At 39.7% G+C, this 17876-nt stretch overlaps 2 protein-coding genes across 4 annotated transcripts in view; one reads left to right on the top strand and one right to left on the bottom strand.

Annotated features, from left to right (window-relative positions):
• The first annotated feature begins 1315 nt into the window (after positions 1 to 1315).
• Positions 1316 to 8508, top strand: BET1 (Bet1 golgi vesicular membrane trafficking protein). Its single transcript, XM_068404477.1, has 4 exons — positions 1316 to 1504; positions 4507 to 4622; positions 6614 to 6670; positions 7216 to 8508. The coding sequence occupies exons 1-4, from the start codon at positions 1486 to 1488 to the stop codon at positions 7369 to 7371; spliced, it is 348 nt and encodes a 115-aa protein (XP_068260578.1). The 5' UTR covers positions 1316 to 1485; the 3' UTR covers positions 7372 to 8508.
• LOC137665465 (probable acyl-CoA dehydrogenase 6) overlaps positions 4610 to 17876 on the bottom strand; it is a 101447-nt gene continuing 88180 nt past the window's right edge. Inside the window, exons 9-10 of one of the 3 annotated variants that reach the window (XR_011048515.1) lie at positions 11159 to 11308; positions 4610 to 6355 (exon numbers count right to left, since the gene is read on the bottom strand). Coding sequence is in view for 1 of the 3 variants with exons in the window: in XM_068404475.1 (XP_068260576.1) it covers positions 11218 to 11308 (91 nt within the window). In the remaining 2 variants the exon portion in view is untranslated. The other 2 variants (XR_011048514.1, XM_068404475.1) reach the window with 2 other exon arrangements.

The following is a 17876-nucleotide window of genomic DNA, read 5'->3' on the forward strand; positions in this document are numbered from 1 at the left end:
CTTCTACAACTTTACCTGCCTAGATGATGACTCCTGTAACACTGCAAGCTCATTGAAGTAGGAGCTTTGTTCTGCGTTTATATAACTTGCATGATACATGTGGGTCTTGGTCCAATACTGGGTGTCTTAGTTCCTACCAGAACACAAATAGCAAAGCAATTAATGATATGGCAGCGTGTTGTAATTGGAAAAGTCAGTGTGGCTTCTTTAGTCCAGTGGATGCCACACCTAAAATAGCAAACTCTGAATGGACTCCATGACGATGTTTGCTTTACACTGGAGTACTGATAATCATTCTGGTATTATGCTGGGAGATAAATTCAATCCAATGGTACACAGAGTGAGTCACATCTTTAATATGAGCAGGTAAAATCCATTTCTGATAAAGCATTGCAAGGTGTTAAAGAATGAAGGAGAAATTATCTCTGCAAATGAAATTTAAATCATTCAGAGAACTGAAGATTCAGTAATAACGAAATCTGCAGGTTTCAGTAATAACGAAATCTGAGCTCCTGTATGCTGCAGTAGCGTGCCTGTTACTTCCAAATAAACAGGGAGGAAAAAAGAAGGTGATAAAGCTCCACTCTGCACTGAATTTTAATGTTTTCACTGCCTGTTACAAGACAACCACTGAGAATCTTCCCTTTCCAAAGAATAAAATGATAGCGTACTGACGGCCTCCTGAAATGAAGACCGAGATTTTTTTTTTTCCTTTCAGGATCAATTCTTAAAAAGTTTAATGCAAGCTTAAATAGGTAATGTATTGAGTAAATTCACGACTGGTTATATTTAATAGAATTTGCTCTTCTCCTGAAGACGCGGGGAAGGGACTGTGTGGGGAGGGAGCTGCTCTGCCAGCGCCTGCTCCAGCCAGCGGCCAGGCTCCCCCGCGGTGCCCCGTGCTTCTGCCCCTCGAAACCCCCGCCTCACCGTGCAGCTCCCCGAAATGCACACTTGTAGGAAACCACGCCATTTTCGGGGCCTGTTGGGCACATGGACTGCGCGTGAGCCAAACAGTCTGTCACGCTGTCCCCTGAGAAACGCCACGCTGGCTCAACGCCTCGGGGTGGTGTGGAGAGTCCCTGCATTCACCATGCTCCAGCCCGGGTCAGCCGTGTCCCCCCCGGGCCTGGAGGAGGCCCGAGACTCCGGGACACCTCCCTAGCCAGCCCGCCACTCACAGGCGCCGGAACCGAGCCGAGCCGAGCCGAGCCTCAGCGGCGCTGCCACCGCCCCGCCTTTGGCGCGGAACTACAGCACCCATCAGCCCCCGCGCAGCCCGGCCCGGCCGTGCCGCAGGCGCGCGATACCCAGCGGGCCGCGCGGCGCGCAGCGCTGTCGTGGCGCTCGCCGGGTGAATGAGCCGAACGGCCGAGACGGAGCTGGGCCGCGGCCGCCCCGCTGAGCCCCGCTTCCCTCAGGCGCCGTGGGCTCGGTAGCCGCTCCCTTCCTCCTCCTCCTCCCTCGGCAGCTCCGGACGCGGCGATGAGGCGCGCGGGGCTGGGTAAGCGCGGCGGTCCTCGGCGGCGGGGCCTTCAGCCCCACTGCGGGCCGGGCCGCGACACCCGCCCGGCCCGGCGCGGCATCGGCGGTGGGCAGCGGCTGCGTGGTGCCCTCTCGGCTGGTGCTGGAGGGTTAAACGGAGAGGGAGCGGGGGTGAAAAGTCCGGCGGGCCGGGGCGGGGCAGCCCGTACTCTCGTGTGGGCCGCGCTGTCGCCGGGCCTGTGCGAGCCGCTGCCGGAGCCGGCTGGGCAGGGCCCGTCCCCAAGTAGGGGCTTCGGGGGCGGCTCTCTGCGTGAGAGGGGCTGTGCCGATGGGTGTAGGTTTGCAGCAGAGTTCGGGAGCTTTAGGTGGGAAAAAGCGTTGAGTCTGTCACCCGCGCTTTTGTATTCTTTTTCTAGCGCAGCTGGACTTCAACAGCAGCGCTGGGATTTGTATCGAATTGTGTTCATGAATGGTTCTAACGCCGTGTTAGTTTGAGCCATGTTTCCATGGATGGACAGATTTGTCACTCTTCAGTGAAATCCTTTACAAATTCTCAGTTGTTTTTTACGTTTAGCACTTATGTATGTTTTCCTGCTATGTCTGGGGGAAAAAAAACAAAACCCAACTGTTGTCAACTTATTACAAATATAATCTGATGTAAAGGCAGAAATCTCTGCAGAGTTCCTGCTGAGTGTTCTGAGAAGCTTAGGCCCCATTTTTCAGCCAGCAGCCATGTTGATGACTATAAACTTTGAACTCCCATGTCATGTTCCAGCACCATGTAGGTGCTGTGACCTCACTGTAAAGCTTAGGTAATGTTTTAAGCCTCAGAAGTTTATGACTGAGTTCTGGTACTTCTTCCTAGAACGTGAATATTTAGGGACTGATAAAAGTCACGTGGCTAAACCAGGTGTGTCTGTAACACCGCCCTAGATTTACTTCTACACTTTCGATTTGTGTTGCGTAATAGTATTTTCACAAGATAAAACAAGTCTTGGATACGCTTCTTACCAGATTAAGAGAGGTGTTGCGATGTTTGTCATAAAAAGGTGGACATTTGATAATGCTTAGGTCTTCAGTCCTTTTCTTTGCAGGACTAACAGCTCTCTCTTGGGTATGAGCTGAGAGGGGTTAGACTGAAGGCCATCCAGCACAGTACGCTGTTTCTGAAAAAGTGAAGTGATGGATATTTATGGAAGGAGTGCAGGGGAAAGAGCGTGCCTTCTTTTGGCATGTCTCTGGCAACCAATGCCTTAAGGAATGTCCTGAAAGTACTTCTTAAAAAATCTGCTGGAAGGTCAAGCAGACTTAAATGTCTGTTATGACTGTTATCAGCTGCATAGAGTTTGCTCTTTCCCTTGACATTTCAACTGTTAGTCTTGAATTCCTTTTTATTTAGTAGGCTGAAGATAGAAGCTGGGCACCAGTACTTCTTCTGTGGGCACCAGCTACCTGGTACCTCTTTTTTAGCCTGTGATTATGTTATGGTCATGTCCATATTACATGTCCTGTCAATGAACAGTGTTGCAAGACAGCCCATAGAACTGCTATGCTGAAGTTTCTGTCCTGCCTGGAAACAGTAGTAGCCAGGCTTCTACATAGTGCTTTCTGTTACATATATAGAAGGGGCTGTGCCTGTTTAAAAGCTTTGGGGCAGTTGTTCACATCTGTTATGATGCAGTCTATGTAATAATCATAGTTATGGTATTTTAGCCTGAAGCTATATGGTATATTAACTTATAAACATATTAAAAACTGTATCACTTGGTAGGAAGTACTGTACTTAGATGCATTTGTAAAACGAGACAAAGGGAACACCCCTGACTCTCTAAATGATGTCATTTTAGTCAACTTTCTATATTTGGCGTTGGTGCTTTTGATTGGGGAGAGGGGGAATTTCTTGATTCTTGCTGGGATGAAATGGAAATGTACATTTCACCCAGTCTAGTTGAGAATTTGTTGTTAGCTTAATTTATAGAATAACATTAAAGCAGTTTACAAGTACAAACTAAAAAATGTCATTACTTACACTTAAAAAGCAGCTTTATGGGTTAATATAAAATGGCACCCAAACACAAAAATCTTTAAATTGCATTGAAGAGGAATTAACCAAAGGCATTCAGACAATTTTAGTGTGGCATTCTGACCAGCCATATAAATATTGATTAACGTTACAGCTGGATTGCTACTTGAATTAATCTAGTAAGATCTTTATCATAAATGTTATAATAGTTCTTTTCTGTTTGCCTTTCTCAGTCTTGGCCTCTCTTCTTTGGTTTCAAATCTTTGATGTGAGGCCTGAGACTGATTTTTGTCTAGACAGGACACTGTGCCCGTGCTGCTGTCCAACTGTTGTCTGTAGGAGATATTTATTAGAGGTTGGAGGAAGTGTGGAGCTGAGGAGCTTTCATTCCCTTCTGCTCCACTTACTCTGCTAAAGTCAATTGTCTGGATAACAGTCCTGAAGCTCCATCATCCAAAAAGCAAAGGCAGGAGTGGGAACAGAACTGCAGAATGGTGACAGAAACGGCAGTGCCCCAGAGGCCTGGCTTCTCATGTGAGGTCTTGCTTGTAGAGAAATATGTGTAAGGATCAGAGTATGCTTTCTCCTTTAAATGCGTGTGTGATCAAATGGTATTTGTCTTTGTTAGAGAATGATCTCAGCTTTCCTACTTTGAGTTAGGTTTACCACTCTATGTAGTAGCCTCAAAGCTCCCTTCACATCTCCATGCAATGCCTAGGTTGATCTCCATAGAAGTAATCTGAAAACACTATGTGGGGAAAAATTTGGTAGTATTATATTACAACCATTCCTCAGTTTTCTGTCTTTGATTTGCATATTGAAAGATAACTTACACATTTGATAAAAGGTTGAATCTCTGTCTCAGGAACATGCCATGCCTCTTCCTGATTGCTGAGGGTGACATTAAGTAAATGCATTTTTAAATGGAAAGCGTGCTTTTCCCCATGTGAAGAGCACTTGCTCCGGTGTGATTTCTAACTACTGACTTGTGTTTATAGGCGATGGAGCACCTGCTGGTAACTATGGCTATACCAATAGTGGATACAGTGTCTATGAAGAAGAAAATGAAAGGTTAACAGAAAGTCTGCGTACAAAAGTCAGTGCCATTAAATCAGTAAGTATTTAATTATAGTGGTATTGTTACATTTATTGCATTAAATTATATGGACCAGTGAAGCAGCAGACTTAGTTTAAAACATAAATTTAATACAAGAAAGAATTATTGTCAACCAAAATGCACAATCATTCATTTGTATAACTGATTCTTACTTTAATTAGATTTTTAGCTAGAGGTGTCCTTTTTTGCTAATCTTGAGCACAGCTTTGGTGTTAAGTTATGGCTTTCTGTCCTACAGAATGAATTACTGTCCCTGCAGAAACTACAAAATTTGAGTTTAGGTCAGTAGACTGGCTCAGGTTCATTTAAGAAAATGGACTACTTGTTTTTGGTGTTATCATTGTGGCTCATCAGCTTCTGCTGTATCTGCTGATAAATCTGTAATGTGAAAACAGCTGTTAGATATAGTATGCTAACATACTCTGAAAGAGAAATTTATTGTTTTAATGATTCTGATTCCTTCCAGAGATTGAGGACTTCTTTCAAGCAAGTCTAATTGAAAGACAGCTCTGTGATGAAAATTGTGTGGGTTTTTTTCTTAACAACTTAAGATTTTTTAAAATACATTCGTAGCAATAGGTGTTGTTTCTATGTATGTAGTAAAAGCCAATTAATTCTTAGGCCTAAACTCATTCAAATTCCTATTGCTAATAATATCCTGTTGATTGAAAGTAATTTGTTTAATCTCAAATAGAAAATAAAACCTTAGGTTTAAGTTAAGAAATTACCCCCCTAAATAATTCAGAATAAGTTAAGGAGGTAAAAGGAGAAGCTTTGACCTTTGTTACAGAATTTCATCTCTCGTCTCCTTCTCTGGTATGTTGTATTTCAAATCAGTGTCCCAGGGTATGTCTGCAGTGTGGTTGATAGTGCCCCATGGAGTAGTATGTGTGCTCTTTCTGCAGTTGCATCTTTTGGCGCAATGTAATGATCTTGCAGTGTGGAATAACCGTCAGATAATCTTCCTAGAAGCCTCATGTTTCACTCTTGGCTTGATGATAAATTGTGGTGAAATGCAGCAGCAAGAAATAGTGAGATTTAGGTTGCGTCACAAAAAACATACGGGTTTTGGCTAATCCAAAGCATCAGGGCCTGGAGCACGTTTCCTTCCCTTCTAGGAGTTGAGCTGGTTGTTCAAGGCCAGTGTGCTGACAAGAACTGTCATCAGCTGTTCCTCATCAACCCCACACTGAGGAAGAGCTGCTGAGAAGCCTCAGTGTGGGGTTCTCCCCTATTTCACTTGGGAGCTGCTTTTAAGCAGAGATTCTCCTGCCTGGCCCCCACCTTTGCTATGTTGCAGCTATCTGTGCCTGGTTTCATACCTCCCTGATTCTGACCCTCACCTGTAGACTTGATTTTCTGGCTTGACCTTGGACCTGTCTCATAGCTCTGGATGTGCTGGGTGATCACCAGGCTGTCGCAAGTGACTCTTATTTGCCTACTCAACTTGCCTCCTTGTTCTGCTGTGCCCTTGCTGTTTCATGACACAAACCAGAGAAGGAATAGACAAGTTCACAAAAGAAATTCCCATTTATAGCATAGCAGCAACTTGTCAAAAGAGATGTGTTGGCATGTTACAGCTGTCAACTCCAGCAGCAGAGGCAAAGAGAGTGCTGATGGTCCTCTGTGCTGTGTGCCAGTAGTTTTCCAGGAGATGGATAACTGCTACTTAGACTTGACTAGAGCTTGAATTTTTGAAAGTCCATGCAGTAACTCTAATAAGGAATTATCTGTTGAAGGAGAAAAGGGGAGGAGGAGCATTTGAGTACCTTCTGTGACTCTAGACTCATCTAGTCAAATGACAAATATTTACTTTCCTAAGGTTTATCTACAGAATACTGTGCACGTTATTTTTTTTTGAAAAGACCAGGTACTGTTTTCACATTTTACCTGGGGAAACACTAGTCACGTCACATATTTTAGACTGGTTTCTCTAGCCTATGTAGAACTGATTACTTATATTTAATACTTTTTGGGTTTTTTAATAGCTTTCCATTGAAATTGGAACAGAAGTTAAAAACCAGAATAAAATGTTATCAGAAATGGTAAGTATTGAGTCACTAACTTTCTTTAAATATGGGGCAGGATTAAGAAGTTAGTAATGTAAAGCATTCCTTCTTTTAGTACGAACACTTGTATTAAAATGTTGACAGCTTATTGCTGACTGTAAAATGTGACTAATTCAGCAGCAATATTTCAGTTCAAAAAGATAGATGTGCAAATGTATTACTTTGAAGGCACAACCAAGGTCTTTATACTTCAGATACGACTGTTTGTTTTCAATTAGCAAATATTTAGTATTATTAAAAAGGCAGTTCTATATTTAATTGTATTTAAGAATAGAAGAGGGAAGCAAAAAATAAGTCAGAAATGCCTTTTTGCTTACAGTTTGCTTTGGCTTGGGGAAAAAAATCTCTGGCTAAATGGGCAAAGGTTTTTCCTGGTTAATTTTCAGAAACTGCCTCTGAAATAATTAGTTTTGGAAAACTTGAAAAAACAGGAAAAACTACACTTATCAAGCTTTAAGGGTAATTTTTCCCCGAGAGTATAACATGTTGTTTGTTGGTTGGTTTGTTTGTTTTAAATGTAGGATAATGATTTTGACTCTACGGGTGGACTTCTAGGTGCAACTATGGGCAGACTGAGAGTGCTCTCCAGAGGAAGCCAGACAAAGCTCTTATGCTACATGATGCTCTTTGCATTGTTTGTTTTTTTTGTAATATACTGGATTATTAAACTGAGGTGATGCATGTTACCTTTGGTTTAAATTGTGTAATTTCAACTGTAAAGCAGTCTTAATTAATGAAGACATTAATCTAAAGTGGCATATTCTGTTGATAAAACACAGTGAAATTGTTGTAAATTGCATTAACTATTAATGCTATGTTATAAATAGTTTTCTTAATGTGAATCTTTCCCATCATCCCGTTTTGCGGGGATTATTTGTAAATATGCAGAAACTGCTAGCACAGTAGTTGGGGAAAATAGTTTTTAGAATTGATTTCAGGGGAAAATAGTTTTTAGAATTGATTTTAAAAAATACAGAAAACAATGGTTCAGATGTGAAGTAATTGCAGAATTACAAGGCTTTCTCTTCCATTCTGCTTTTCATTCTGGGCCATGCTCTAAATTAGAGCTCCAGTTTCAGGCATATAGTAATTTCTAGCTTGCAAAAGCACAAAGAATACTTTGATCTTTCTAAATTGGTTTTATCTGTGGATTTTTAAAAGGCTGGCCTGAAGCTGACAAATGTAATAGTGGTACCGCCAAAAATTATTTTTGTGGATAAGTCTGATGATTGATAGTCTACGTGTTTAAATAGCTTAAACTGTGTGTTTTGGGGAGAAGTTACTTAAAACTGGATTTTTTTTTTTTATTTCAATGTGACAAATCGTACTTACACACTTACTCTTTTAAGAAAATGCCTTTGGTTATTGGGATCAACCAATACGGACACAGTACAGATGTTTTCTTTATATTTAAAGTATCTAAAACTTAATGATTCTATTGAATCACTACAATTTATACCATTAGTGTATTTACTTTTCAGTCTGTGATGATCCCTAAATCTACACTGCATGATGTCTGAAATATGAAGTCAGATATTTTGAATTTTGCATTAAAGTATATTATGATGCACCTGTTGGAGGTGCTGTCATATTAAGGTTTTTTTTTTTATTTCGAAGACTTAGCTTTGGCTCACCAGATAGTTTCTAATAGTTGAAGCTATTACATTGCTGAGTTTAACATTCAAAAAATTAAGTTTCCTAGATATTGGAATTGTATCTACAATTTTTGAAAAACTTTTCTAGAAATACTGTATAACATGTTGCCATTAATAACTAATTACTAACTGACAAATAAAGTGTCCTGTAGTATTCTAGCTAGTGTTGTTTATATACATTCTTTTCTACCGTAGAATACCAATGTATTTTTTTGAAATGGTGCTGCACTTAATGGGCTATACTTGTGTGGGGAGCACTATTAAAATAAGAAATGGAGGTGTATGCTACATTTCTTTCATACTAGATTTCATATATAATGGAAGTATGACATGTAAATCACTTATCTAATACAAAACACACAGAATGTGTAAAAGTAATTAAAGCTCAAATATTTCTAGCCAATTTAATCTTTGATTGTTAAAAGGTCTACAATGCTTCTACAAATAACAGAACATCTAAGTGCTCACACCAGGATAATGCATCGTCTTTATCTGAGAATTGCTAGGCTTGTTAAACAAGTATAGCATTCCCAAAGCTAGGCGATAGGACGTAGTTTGCCATCCAAAATTGATGCACTTGTATAATTTTAATGAGACAAGGTACCTAACCAGTGAGATGATAATTACTGACATATCTGTTTGACAACCCACACTCCCCTGATAGTTGATCATCTAGAAATGTATTGCTGCCTCTTAAACATGATGTCTGAACAATCTCTAGACATTTAATTTTTTTTTTTTAGCAATCAATCTGCCATACTGATAAATGGAAAAAGTTTTTAACTACCTAATATAAAGCAGAAAAATGGGTGGATGCAGACAGTTGTACAGCTGATACAATTCCTGTCTTTGTTCTGAAGATTATGTTAGGGTGTCCCTTAAGTCCTGACAGAGCACATACTGGTAAAAATCTTTTACCAGTCCTTCATATCATGTATAAAACCAACAGGACTTTCACTTCAAATGTCAAAGATTAAAAGGTAATTAATGCAGAACAGGAACTAGGTCTTCTTCCTTTCCCCTACCCCCCCTATTCTTCAGTGGCATGGAGGAGTCAGGGGAAATGGATTAGGGGAAAAAAAAAAGTTAAGCCTATGTCTTCCTTTCAGTGTTTCTTCATTTAAGGAGGGTTGTCAGTTGTTTTCTTGTTGTCTAGACAGGGTGGGAAAGGGGAAGAGAGGTTAAGCACAAGGAATATATGAAACCTCTGAACAACTTTCTACATCTATATGTTTATCAGAAAACACACAAGGGCTTTTTTAATTAAATGCTAAAACAGAGCTCTATTAGGCTCTTTTAAGATGAACGTTCTGAACTGAAATGTAACTGAAAGTTGTTACATAGTCAAAACTGTGACATATTTCTGTATATTTTTATATTATTTTACAGGATGTAGCACATTTCCCTTTCTTCAATTCCTGTAAAAGGTCAATTTTCAGTTTAAAATTTGAACTGGAATCCTGCAAGTTTGCTTAGAATGGTTAAGGCAACTTTATGTAAAGGTGAAACTGCTTTGAGAATATCCTACTCGGGGAAGGGGAACAGCAGCTTGGGGGAACCATGCATTGCACCTTAGAATTTCCCTCAGCATCTGCACTTGCTTTACTGGTTATTTTCTGGTAGAAAAGTATTACTCTGACTGTACTTAAAATTCACAAATAGCAAGATTTCAGTACGCTATAGTATGACCTTGTAGAATAAAATACACTGTACTGTGGATATAATAGAAAAATACTAGTGGCATTAATTGTATTTTTACAAAGTTACAGTTAATAGCAGCTACATAAGAATACTGCAGTTATGATTAATTTTGTTTTTGAAATCTTTTGTACATAATTTTACACAATATTTACATACTGCGTTTCTCAGTTCACTGTAACTTAGACTCTATCTACCAACCATACAGATTATTTCAAGGTGGAAGGAAATACCACCTTTTAACTATCAAACTGTTTACCTTACAGTATCATGGTGATTCCTTAGAAAATGCTTAATCAACACATCCATTTGATTACAAGGACAATTCCACTAAAGCTTTTTTTTCAATAATACAGGCTGTCTCATCTGGCTTAAATGTCTGTTTTAGGAAGAGTTTAAGTAATTTACACACAATTTTATTATTAACATGTTTATTTTTAATATTTTTCTTTAATAATTACAAAACATGATACCTTACTGCTGAAGTTCAGGCCTCCAGAAGTTTCAGACAGAATTAAACAGTTGTTTGTAGAGTTCTAGAAATAAAAATCAAGCCCCACTCCCACCACCAAACATCCATGACAGAGTAGTACAAGTTGATGTGAACTTGACAAAGATAACAGAACTCATTTCCATGTTTACTTGCTAAAAGTGAAAGATAGGGAAGGTACTTGTAATTGAGAGCAAAATCACTGTTCCAGTATTTGAATATGGCAGGGAATAATTTGTGCCTTAATTATTGCTCTTGAAAGCAAAGTTACACTGAAATTAGATTACGCTAATAGTGAAATCGTAGCTGTATTCATATGGAAGTTATGTTTATTAAGTGGCAGCTTAGATGCTCTAACATGTATATAGAGCCTGATTAAAGACAGTTGTTCTGGGCACTTAGTGTGGATCCCTAAAGCCCCCCCAAAGTAGTAACTCACTGAAAAAAATGGAAAAAATCCTGCAGGAGGCCACACACTTTCAGACTGCTTCTTATCAACAGAAATTTGATATTGGAGAACATGTAGAATGACAATGGTCAAAGACTCTGACAAGCATTTTGTTGGCAAAGTCACTGTTACATTTTCTACTTGTTTTACCCTTGAAACATACTGGCTGTTACCTTCAGTGTGCAGTACAAGCCATGCTCTTGCTTCATTTTCAAGGAAGAGTGGAGATGTGTCACTTGCTTGGAAGTGTTTCCATGTATTTGCATATGATGGAAAGCATGGTTTCATCTGTACCACCTCCTATTGACATTAATCTGAAGTCTCTGTAGAAATATAAAGAGTAGATTTAAATATTTGCATGCTATACTGATGGAACAAGTACAGAACTGTACCTACCTATTCTTCTGTGCATTTATTATGGAGTTGCTTTTATTATATTGAAACCCCTTGTTGACAGAAGTACATACATGGTGTGGACAAATGTATTGTCAGCACTGTAAATACCCTTTTGTGTACAGGGATGTTGCTAATTCAAAGTTAAAAGGCTTAAGATATAACTTGGCATGTCCAATTTTCAGATTCTTTCAAAAATAACCTTAACTTGGCATGACACTGTATTTTCATCCTGAAATAAATTAAAACCTCTTTTAGCATACAACTGCCCCTGCTTAAGCCTAGCCAGACCTCCTGCAGCTGAACTCTATACAGACTTCTGTTTAGGTCTTATCACTTTGGATTGGCACATAAAGCATCACAGGCTCTTCCCAAGGTTTTCTGCTGGACTGCCTGCTCAAACTACCTACACGTCACATACTAATGCCAGTTGTCTGCAGAACACCTCATCCACTGCCTCCTCCTGGCGAGATGGTCTGAGATACTTCCCGCAACATCCCCGCTGGTCCTTTGCCAAAGCTGTAGGTGCCTAAACCTGCAGATGCCTAAACCCGCAGTTAAATTTTAGGAGGGGAGGGAGCTTTTGGAGGGCCACCAGCAAAAAAGTGTTGCAGCACATAACTGTGCTTAACTGTGTGGTAAAAAGAGTATTAAGTCAATCCATACATTAGTCAATCCATACATCTCCAATCCATCGGTATTGGAGAATTGTACAGAGAAGGTGTATTTTCATTCAAGTTTTTTAACCAATGAGCATCCTGGTCTCCCTAATGGCTATGTGAGATCTGGCACAATCCATATTAGTATTATAGTATAGCACTATATAGCAGTATAGTATAGTAGTAGTAGTATATAGCTATATATAGTATATAGTATAGTATTAGCATTATATAGCATTATAGTATAGTATTATATAGTATATAAAGTTTCTCTGCTTTAAAAATGAATGGCTGCTCCAAGCTTGCTTACTTTTAATTTGATATTTCTAATCAGACTCATTTAAAAACTGCCATTTTATGTCACTGAGTCATCCCTAACAGTATTGCCTAAGTTCCCTGTGCTAGCCAGATTGCAAACTACTGCACCTTAAGCAATTTTCGTCACAAATTTCTTCTCCCCTTTGAGGAGAAGAAGAAAAATAAGCAAACACCATAGTTCTGCTAAACTGCCTCTACTTAATTCAATAGCCTGAAGATTCCTCACCTTCCTATGGGCCTTGTTGAAGGCACAGAGCTGGAACAATAGTAGGTTACTAGTTCTCTGTGCTGCGGTGCTGCCTACTTTTTCAAGCTGCAGAAAGCCCCTGCCAATGCTTAGCATCTTGCATCTTCACAGCACTGTAGCAACAGTAAGTAATTAATCCTCCGAACTCCTCTGTGATGCTGATAAAAGCCCTCCATTTGCAGCAGGAACCCTGGACACATGTGGCTTGTTTATATGAAGTTATAAATAGGCAGTGGTAAGATCTGGCTTTGGTGGTGTGTAACAGACATGTCAGGTTATTACATAGTCATTATATAAATATATCTTTAAAAAAAAAACAAAACACCTTTCACATGTGTTTGTGTGTCTTTAAAAAATTGCTGGTGATAATATTTTTGTCTCTTACGGGTGAGATAAGGAATATTTCCTCCAGAATCTACAGCAGGCAACTAATGCCCATCTCTTCCCCACAGAGACAGGACAGAAGGTTTTACCTAGTTTAAGAGGATCGAGATGACAAAGGACTTGAATGATGTTAACCTAGCAGCCCTCTTCTGGGAAAGAGACTTGCTTTCAGCATAAGAAAACAAAACCACAGGATTAACTATCCTGCCAGGAACTCTGTGAGGAAGCTTGGGAAGATGATATAGTAAAGTAAGCTTGTATATCAGCTATTTAGTGTAAGTTTATGGTTTGATAGTTTATATTATATCAATAATGCATTGTTAATACAGCACATAAATACTTTAATATATATAAATATTAGAATTTTATTGCTTTAGGTAGGCTACCACTGGAATGCTTTTGTTCTGGCACAGCAACTTTCTTTCCCGATCCCTCAGTTGCCTTGTTGCTGCCCGTATGACAGAGCAGCATGTCTTGCACTACCTGCAGCCCTGCTGAGGTGAGCACCGACCTGTGGTGGCTTCACCCTGGTCAAGGACAGTGAGGAACTAGCCTGCAACGCACCAAACAGTTATGTCAAGGTATCACTTTGAGGGATCGAACCTCTAGCCACTTGTTGAATGCTGTTTCCTTGGAGAGTGGGAGTTTGCCTCAGGAAAGAGATAATTCCTAACCATTGTGTTCTGGCCCCCCAAAACACTCCCTGCAAAGAGCTTCCTCTCGTTCAGGTAATTCCATGCACCTGAAACATCAACTGTAGATGATAAGACTTACTCTGCTCAACCAAATCAAAAGATACAAATGTTAAAAAGCAATCCATTTTTTGATGGATTAAAAAAAAAATAATTTCTTGAATGCTGAGTTAAAAAACTGTATTTATGAGGAACTCTTCCTACCCAAACTCAGTCCAGGTTATCAGTAATTTCTAGTTAGGTAGCAAAAGGGACAAAAAGGACCCCCCACATCATCAAAGTTTCTCATCTCCATAGGTACCATATCATATAACTTCCTTCAGAAATGTATCAAGCACTGCTTTAGCAAGAAAAAACAAGCTCACTTTAATCTTGGACTAGCCTAATTTGAAGGTTATCACATAACAAAGTTGTTCTAATCATTAGGAACCCTCTAATTTACAGCCTGAATGTGTTCCTGAGTAGTATAATCCAGCACAGTCCTTCAGTTTAATGTTCCTCTTTTGGCTGGTGTTTACCCCTCTGCATCCAGAGCGCCATTCAGCCCTTGTTTTGCACAATCCAAGCCGTGTCCCTCACCCTGCCTGTAAACCTTCTGGCCCCAGTTACCCTGAAAATTCAGGCTGGTACTTACTTCAGTCTGAACTTTCCCTTGTGTGCAATTTCACGAGCCATGAAGCAGGCGCAGGTACCTACCTCACAGCACGAGGAAAGCTTTTGATCTTGTAACATGCTATATAGACACTAAGGCCACAGCTAATGGCACACAAAATCTGTCTCTAGCCTCAAGCTGATAAAATGTGATGGTGTTTGCAGTTGTGCATCCTACTACCATTTACTACCTGCAGCTGAGAAGCCGTGTCTGCTCAGGGAGCTGCTCTATGCTACATTTTCTTCTTGAAAGCCATACGGCGCTGGGATCTGTAAAGCCCTTTCAGTTCACAAACACGCTCAGAGGAGTCCGCTGCATTATCTATCCTCAATGCAGATGTCTTCACATAACTTTGAAGTCCTAAGAAAATAAGTAATTTTCTTTCCCTTTTCCAGCAGTGACCAGGGCCACTCTGACATGGGGAAGAAAGCAAGGTTTGGTGACTCTGACTCTGGTTTTCCCTTGCAGCCTGGTTTCATGGCAGCAGTTCCTCAGAGATGCTGTGCCCTGTGTCCCTGGTTAGGAGGCCATTGCTATGGCGTCTTGCTAACTCCTCCCCAAGGTTTATGTGGCTCAGAGTATCACTGCTTCCCAGAAGGCCATTTACACGCTGTTTCCTTTCAGCACAAATTGCACTTGGTTACAAAAGGTTTGCCCCTTTTTCTCACAATTATTATGTTAAAGTTGTATTACTGGCAAGATTTTTCTCCACAAAATGTACTGAGATTTACCTTCAAGTCTAATATCTTGTGACCTCTTCCACCTTCAGACTCAGCTAGATTGCTTATAGGCTGTCCAAATCAGGCAGCATCCAAAGGAGACTTTAACCCAGAGGGCGAAGTTTGAGCTGATAGCATCCAGCAGCAGGCCTCTGGCACAGCCCAGCCACCAGCGGCCATGCCTGCCCGTTCGCATCGGCCTGCCGGTTTCCCCAAAGGGGCATTTTGAAGGGACAGCTGAGCAGGGGTGGGCATCACCTTGCCCTGCTCTGGAGCGTAGCTCCGCTTTAAAGTCATCACTGTACAGTTACTTACTTTGATTTCCCATATTAGAGCTAGATGTCATGTGCTTCATCTCCTAAATTCCCTCTCAAGGTACTCATAAAGTCAACCAAAGTGGTAGACAGGCATCTGTCTCAAAACCTCTGCAGAAAAAGGTTGAACTACAGATTTGCTTTCACAGATCACTGAGGAATCGTTATTAAGTCTTGTCCCAACAGTTAGGTCCTGACTTCAAAGCAAATTTTTTTTGTCAGCAGAAATTGATGGGTTTCGTTTTGTTTGGTACAACCACCAATTGTGATGACAAAGACTGATTAAAAAACCCAATTGTCTAGACTCATTCTAGTTCAGACATGCTTTGTAAAGAATGAAAGAATATAAAAAATGAAATAAAGGATGAAACTGAATAAAATATTTCAACTGACTTTTTAAACGTGATGAATATAAAAAACAATTCAGAAGGAAATGCATTACTTATTTAAAAAATTCCATTTAAAACTATATAGAATTTTGATTTTTAACTATCCTTAATTACAAATAAAACTTCACATTTCAATACCTGGCTGACAGTTGAGGGAAAACAAGAAATCTGATTTTCTTCTGCAGCTATGCACATTTGCAATGCTATTTATACTTTTATCTATTTCACATGAGTAGTCCATCAATATTTTTCACTATTGCTTTCTCGAGTCTTTCACAATGCACCAAGTAAAGAAATGATAGCATTCTCCCCATCACATCCCACAAGAATAAAACCTGTAAGAACTGGCAACAGTTAGACACAGTGTTTAGTACTTAGAAACAATCTGAATTTATAAAAAAAAATCAAACTTTTTTAAGAAGGCCAGACAAGTTCTTCCTATAACAATTGAAGCGTACATAATTACTATTAAAATGTATAGATAACTACCTGAAATTTTAAAAAAAATCATGTTATGAAGTCTGAAAAATTGCAATATACCTGCTACAAAAAGTTTTCCTCCCTCTGATCTCTCACAACCTGGGGTTTTCGTATAGATTGTGGGTTTGTTCAATAACTGATTTTTCCTAAGTTGCAATGTCTTTGAGGCATGTTGTACAGGGGAGAGAAAAATAAACAAACACAGCTCCAGTCTGGTGCTCTCCTTCTGCAGAATCCTGCTAGTAGGGTAAAGTCTGGAAGTCCACTCTTATTTTTTTTTATATTGGCTTGTATTTTTCTATTAAACCCTTTGATATTTGTGCTGAAAACTTTTTTCCAAACCCATTCTCCTTCTCAGAATCCCTACAACTGAAAATGAGACATTTACTTATACAAAATCAGCCCAGTATAGGCACCTACATGATGAAACAGCTATCTTTATGCCTTCTAGAGAATACTGCACTTTAGAAAAGTCACTTGTTCTACAAAAGTTAAAAGACTAATAATTAAAATGATAGATGTGAATAAAGTCATTTGGCAGACAGTTTTGTGCCGGGTCTGTTTATTGTCTCCTCACCAACACCAATAACTAAAATTCAAAGACTTCATGCACTAACCATGCACTACCCTGTGTGCTCTTTGAGGAGTAACAGCCCGATGTGTGTCAAAGACTAACATTTCCTTGGAAACTTGGTAAGGATTATGCTACAAAAATCTTTGTACATTATGACTGGATGTCACGCTGTGCAGTTATGCTGCTTGCTACTTGACAAATAGCAGTGACGTGAATGGTTACTCAGACTGCTGTACAAAAAAGAACAGCTTTAGGAAAGTTGCTGCTTCGCTTATTGTTACAGATTAACAGGATTCTGACTTGAACCTGTAATTGTTTATTTAGGTAATACTCTACTTCTCCCTTCCTGGAGCTTATGGTTACTCAATGATGGAATTTTACTGATTCACAGAGAATTTTAGAGTATAGATATCACACCACCTTTAGCCTCATTTATAACAGTGTTTGCTTTAGAGGCAGAAAGATATGTTTCTCTAGCCAGCTGACACGGTTTACACCAATAGGAAATACTCTGGATTTCTTTTCAGGAAAAATGTGACTCTGCTGGTGTACTTAGAAACACTCTGGGATTCACAGAGAAAAGCCCTGCCCACAGTTAGCGATAATATACTGGGGTAGGAAATCTAAAGACAGATCAAAACTATATAAATGCACATGGCTTAATCTCTATACATTACTACCTTGATAGTCAGTGCTTCAAGATAGGGATTCATTTTATTCAGAGTGCCTACTGCAGTAGATTTTAACATCTGAACATCACCAGAGACCATTTAACATCTAACATCACCAGAGACCATTAGCTGCTAAGAAAAAGGCTGTGAAAAAAGTAACTAAGAAAACCCATCATAGTGACAGCAGGTTTAAAACGACTACCATACAGCAGTCTCCACTTTCACCAGAAGACGTCAGGAATCCACAAATCAAAAAAGGTTGAAGATCTCTCTGATCTACCACAATGGCATTGTTCATAAAATGCTATTAAAAATAGAAAAAGTAACTCAACCTACTAAAAAGAGACAAGACTTTTACAGGGTTTTTTAAGTGTTCTGCTCTCACTTTACACAGATACC

Source organism: Nyctibius grandis, chromosome 7, assembly GCF_013368605.1.
Source record: "Nyctibius grandis isolate bNycGra1 chromosome 7, bNycGra1.pri, whole genome shotgun sequence".
Lineage (NCBI taxonomy): Eukaryota > Metazoa > Chordata > Aves > Nyctibiiformes > Nyctibiidae > Nyctibius > Nyctibius grandis.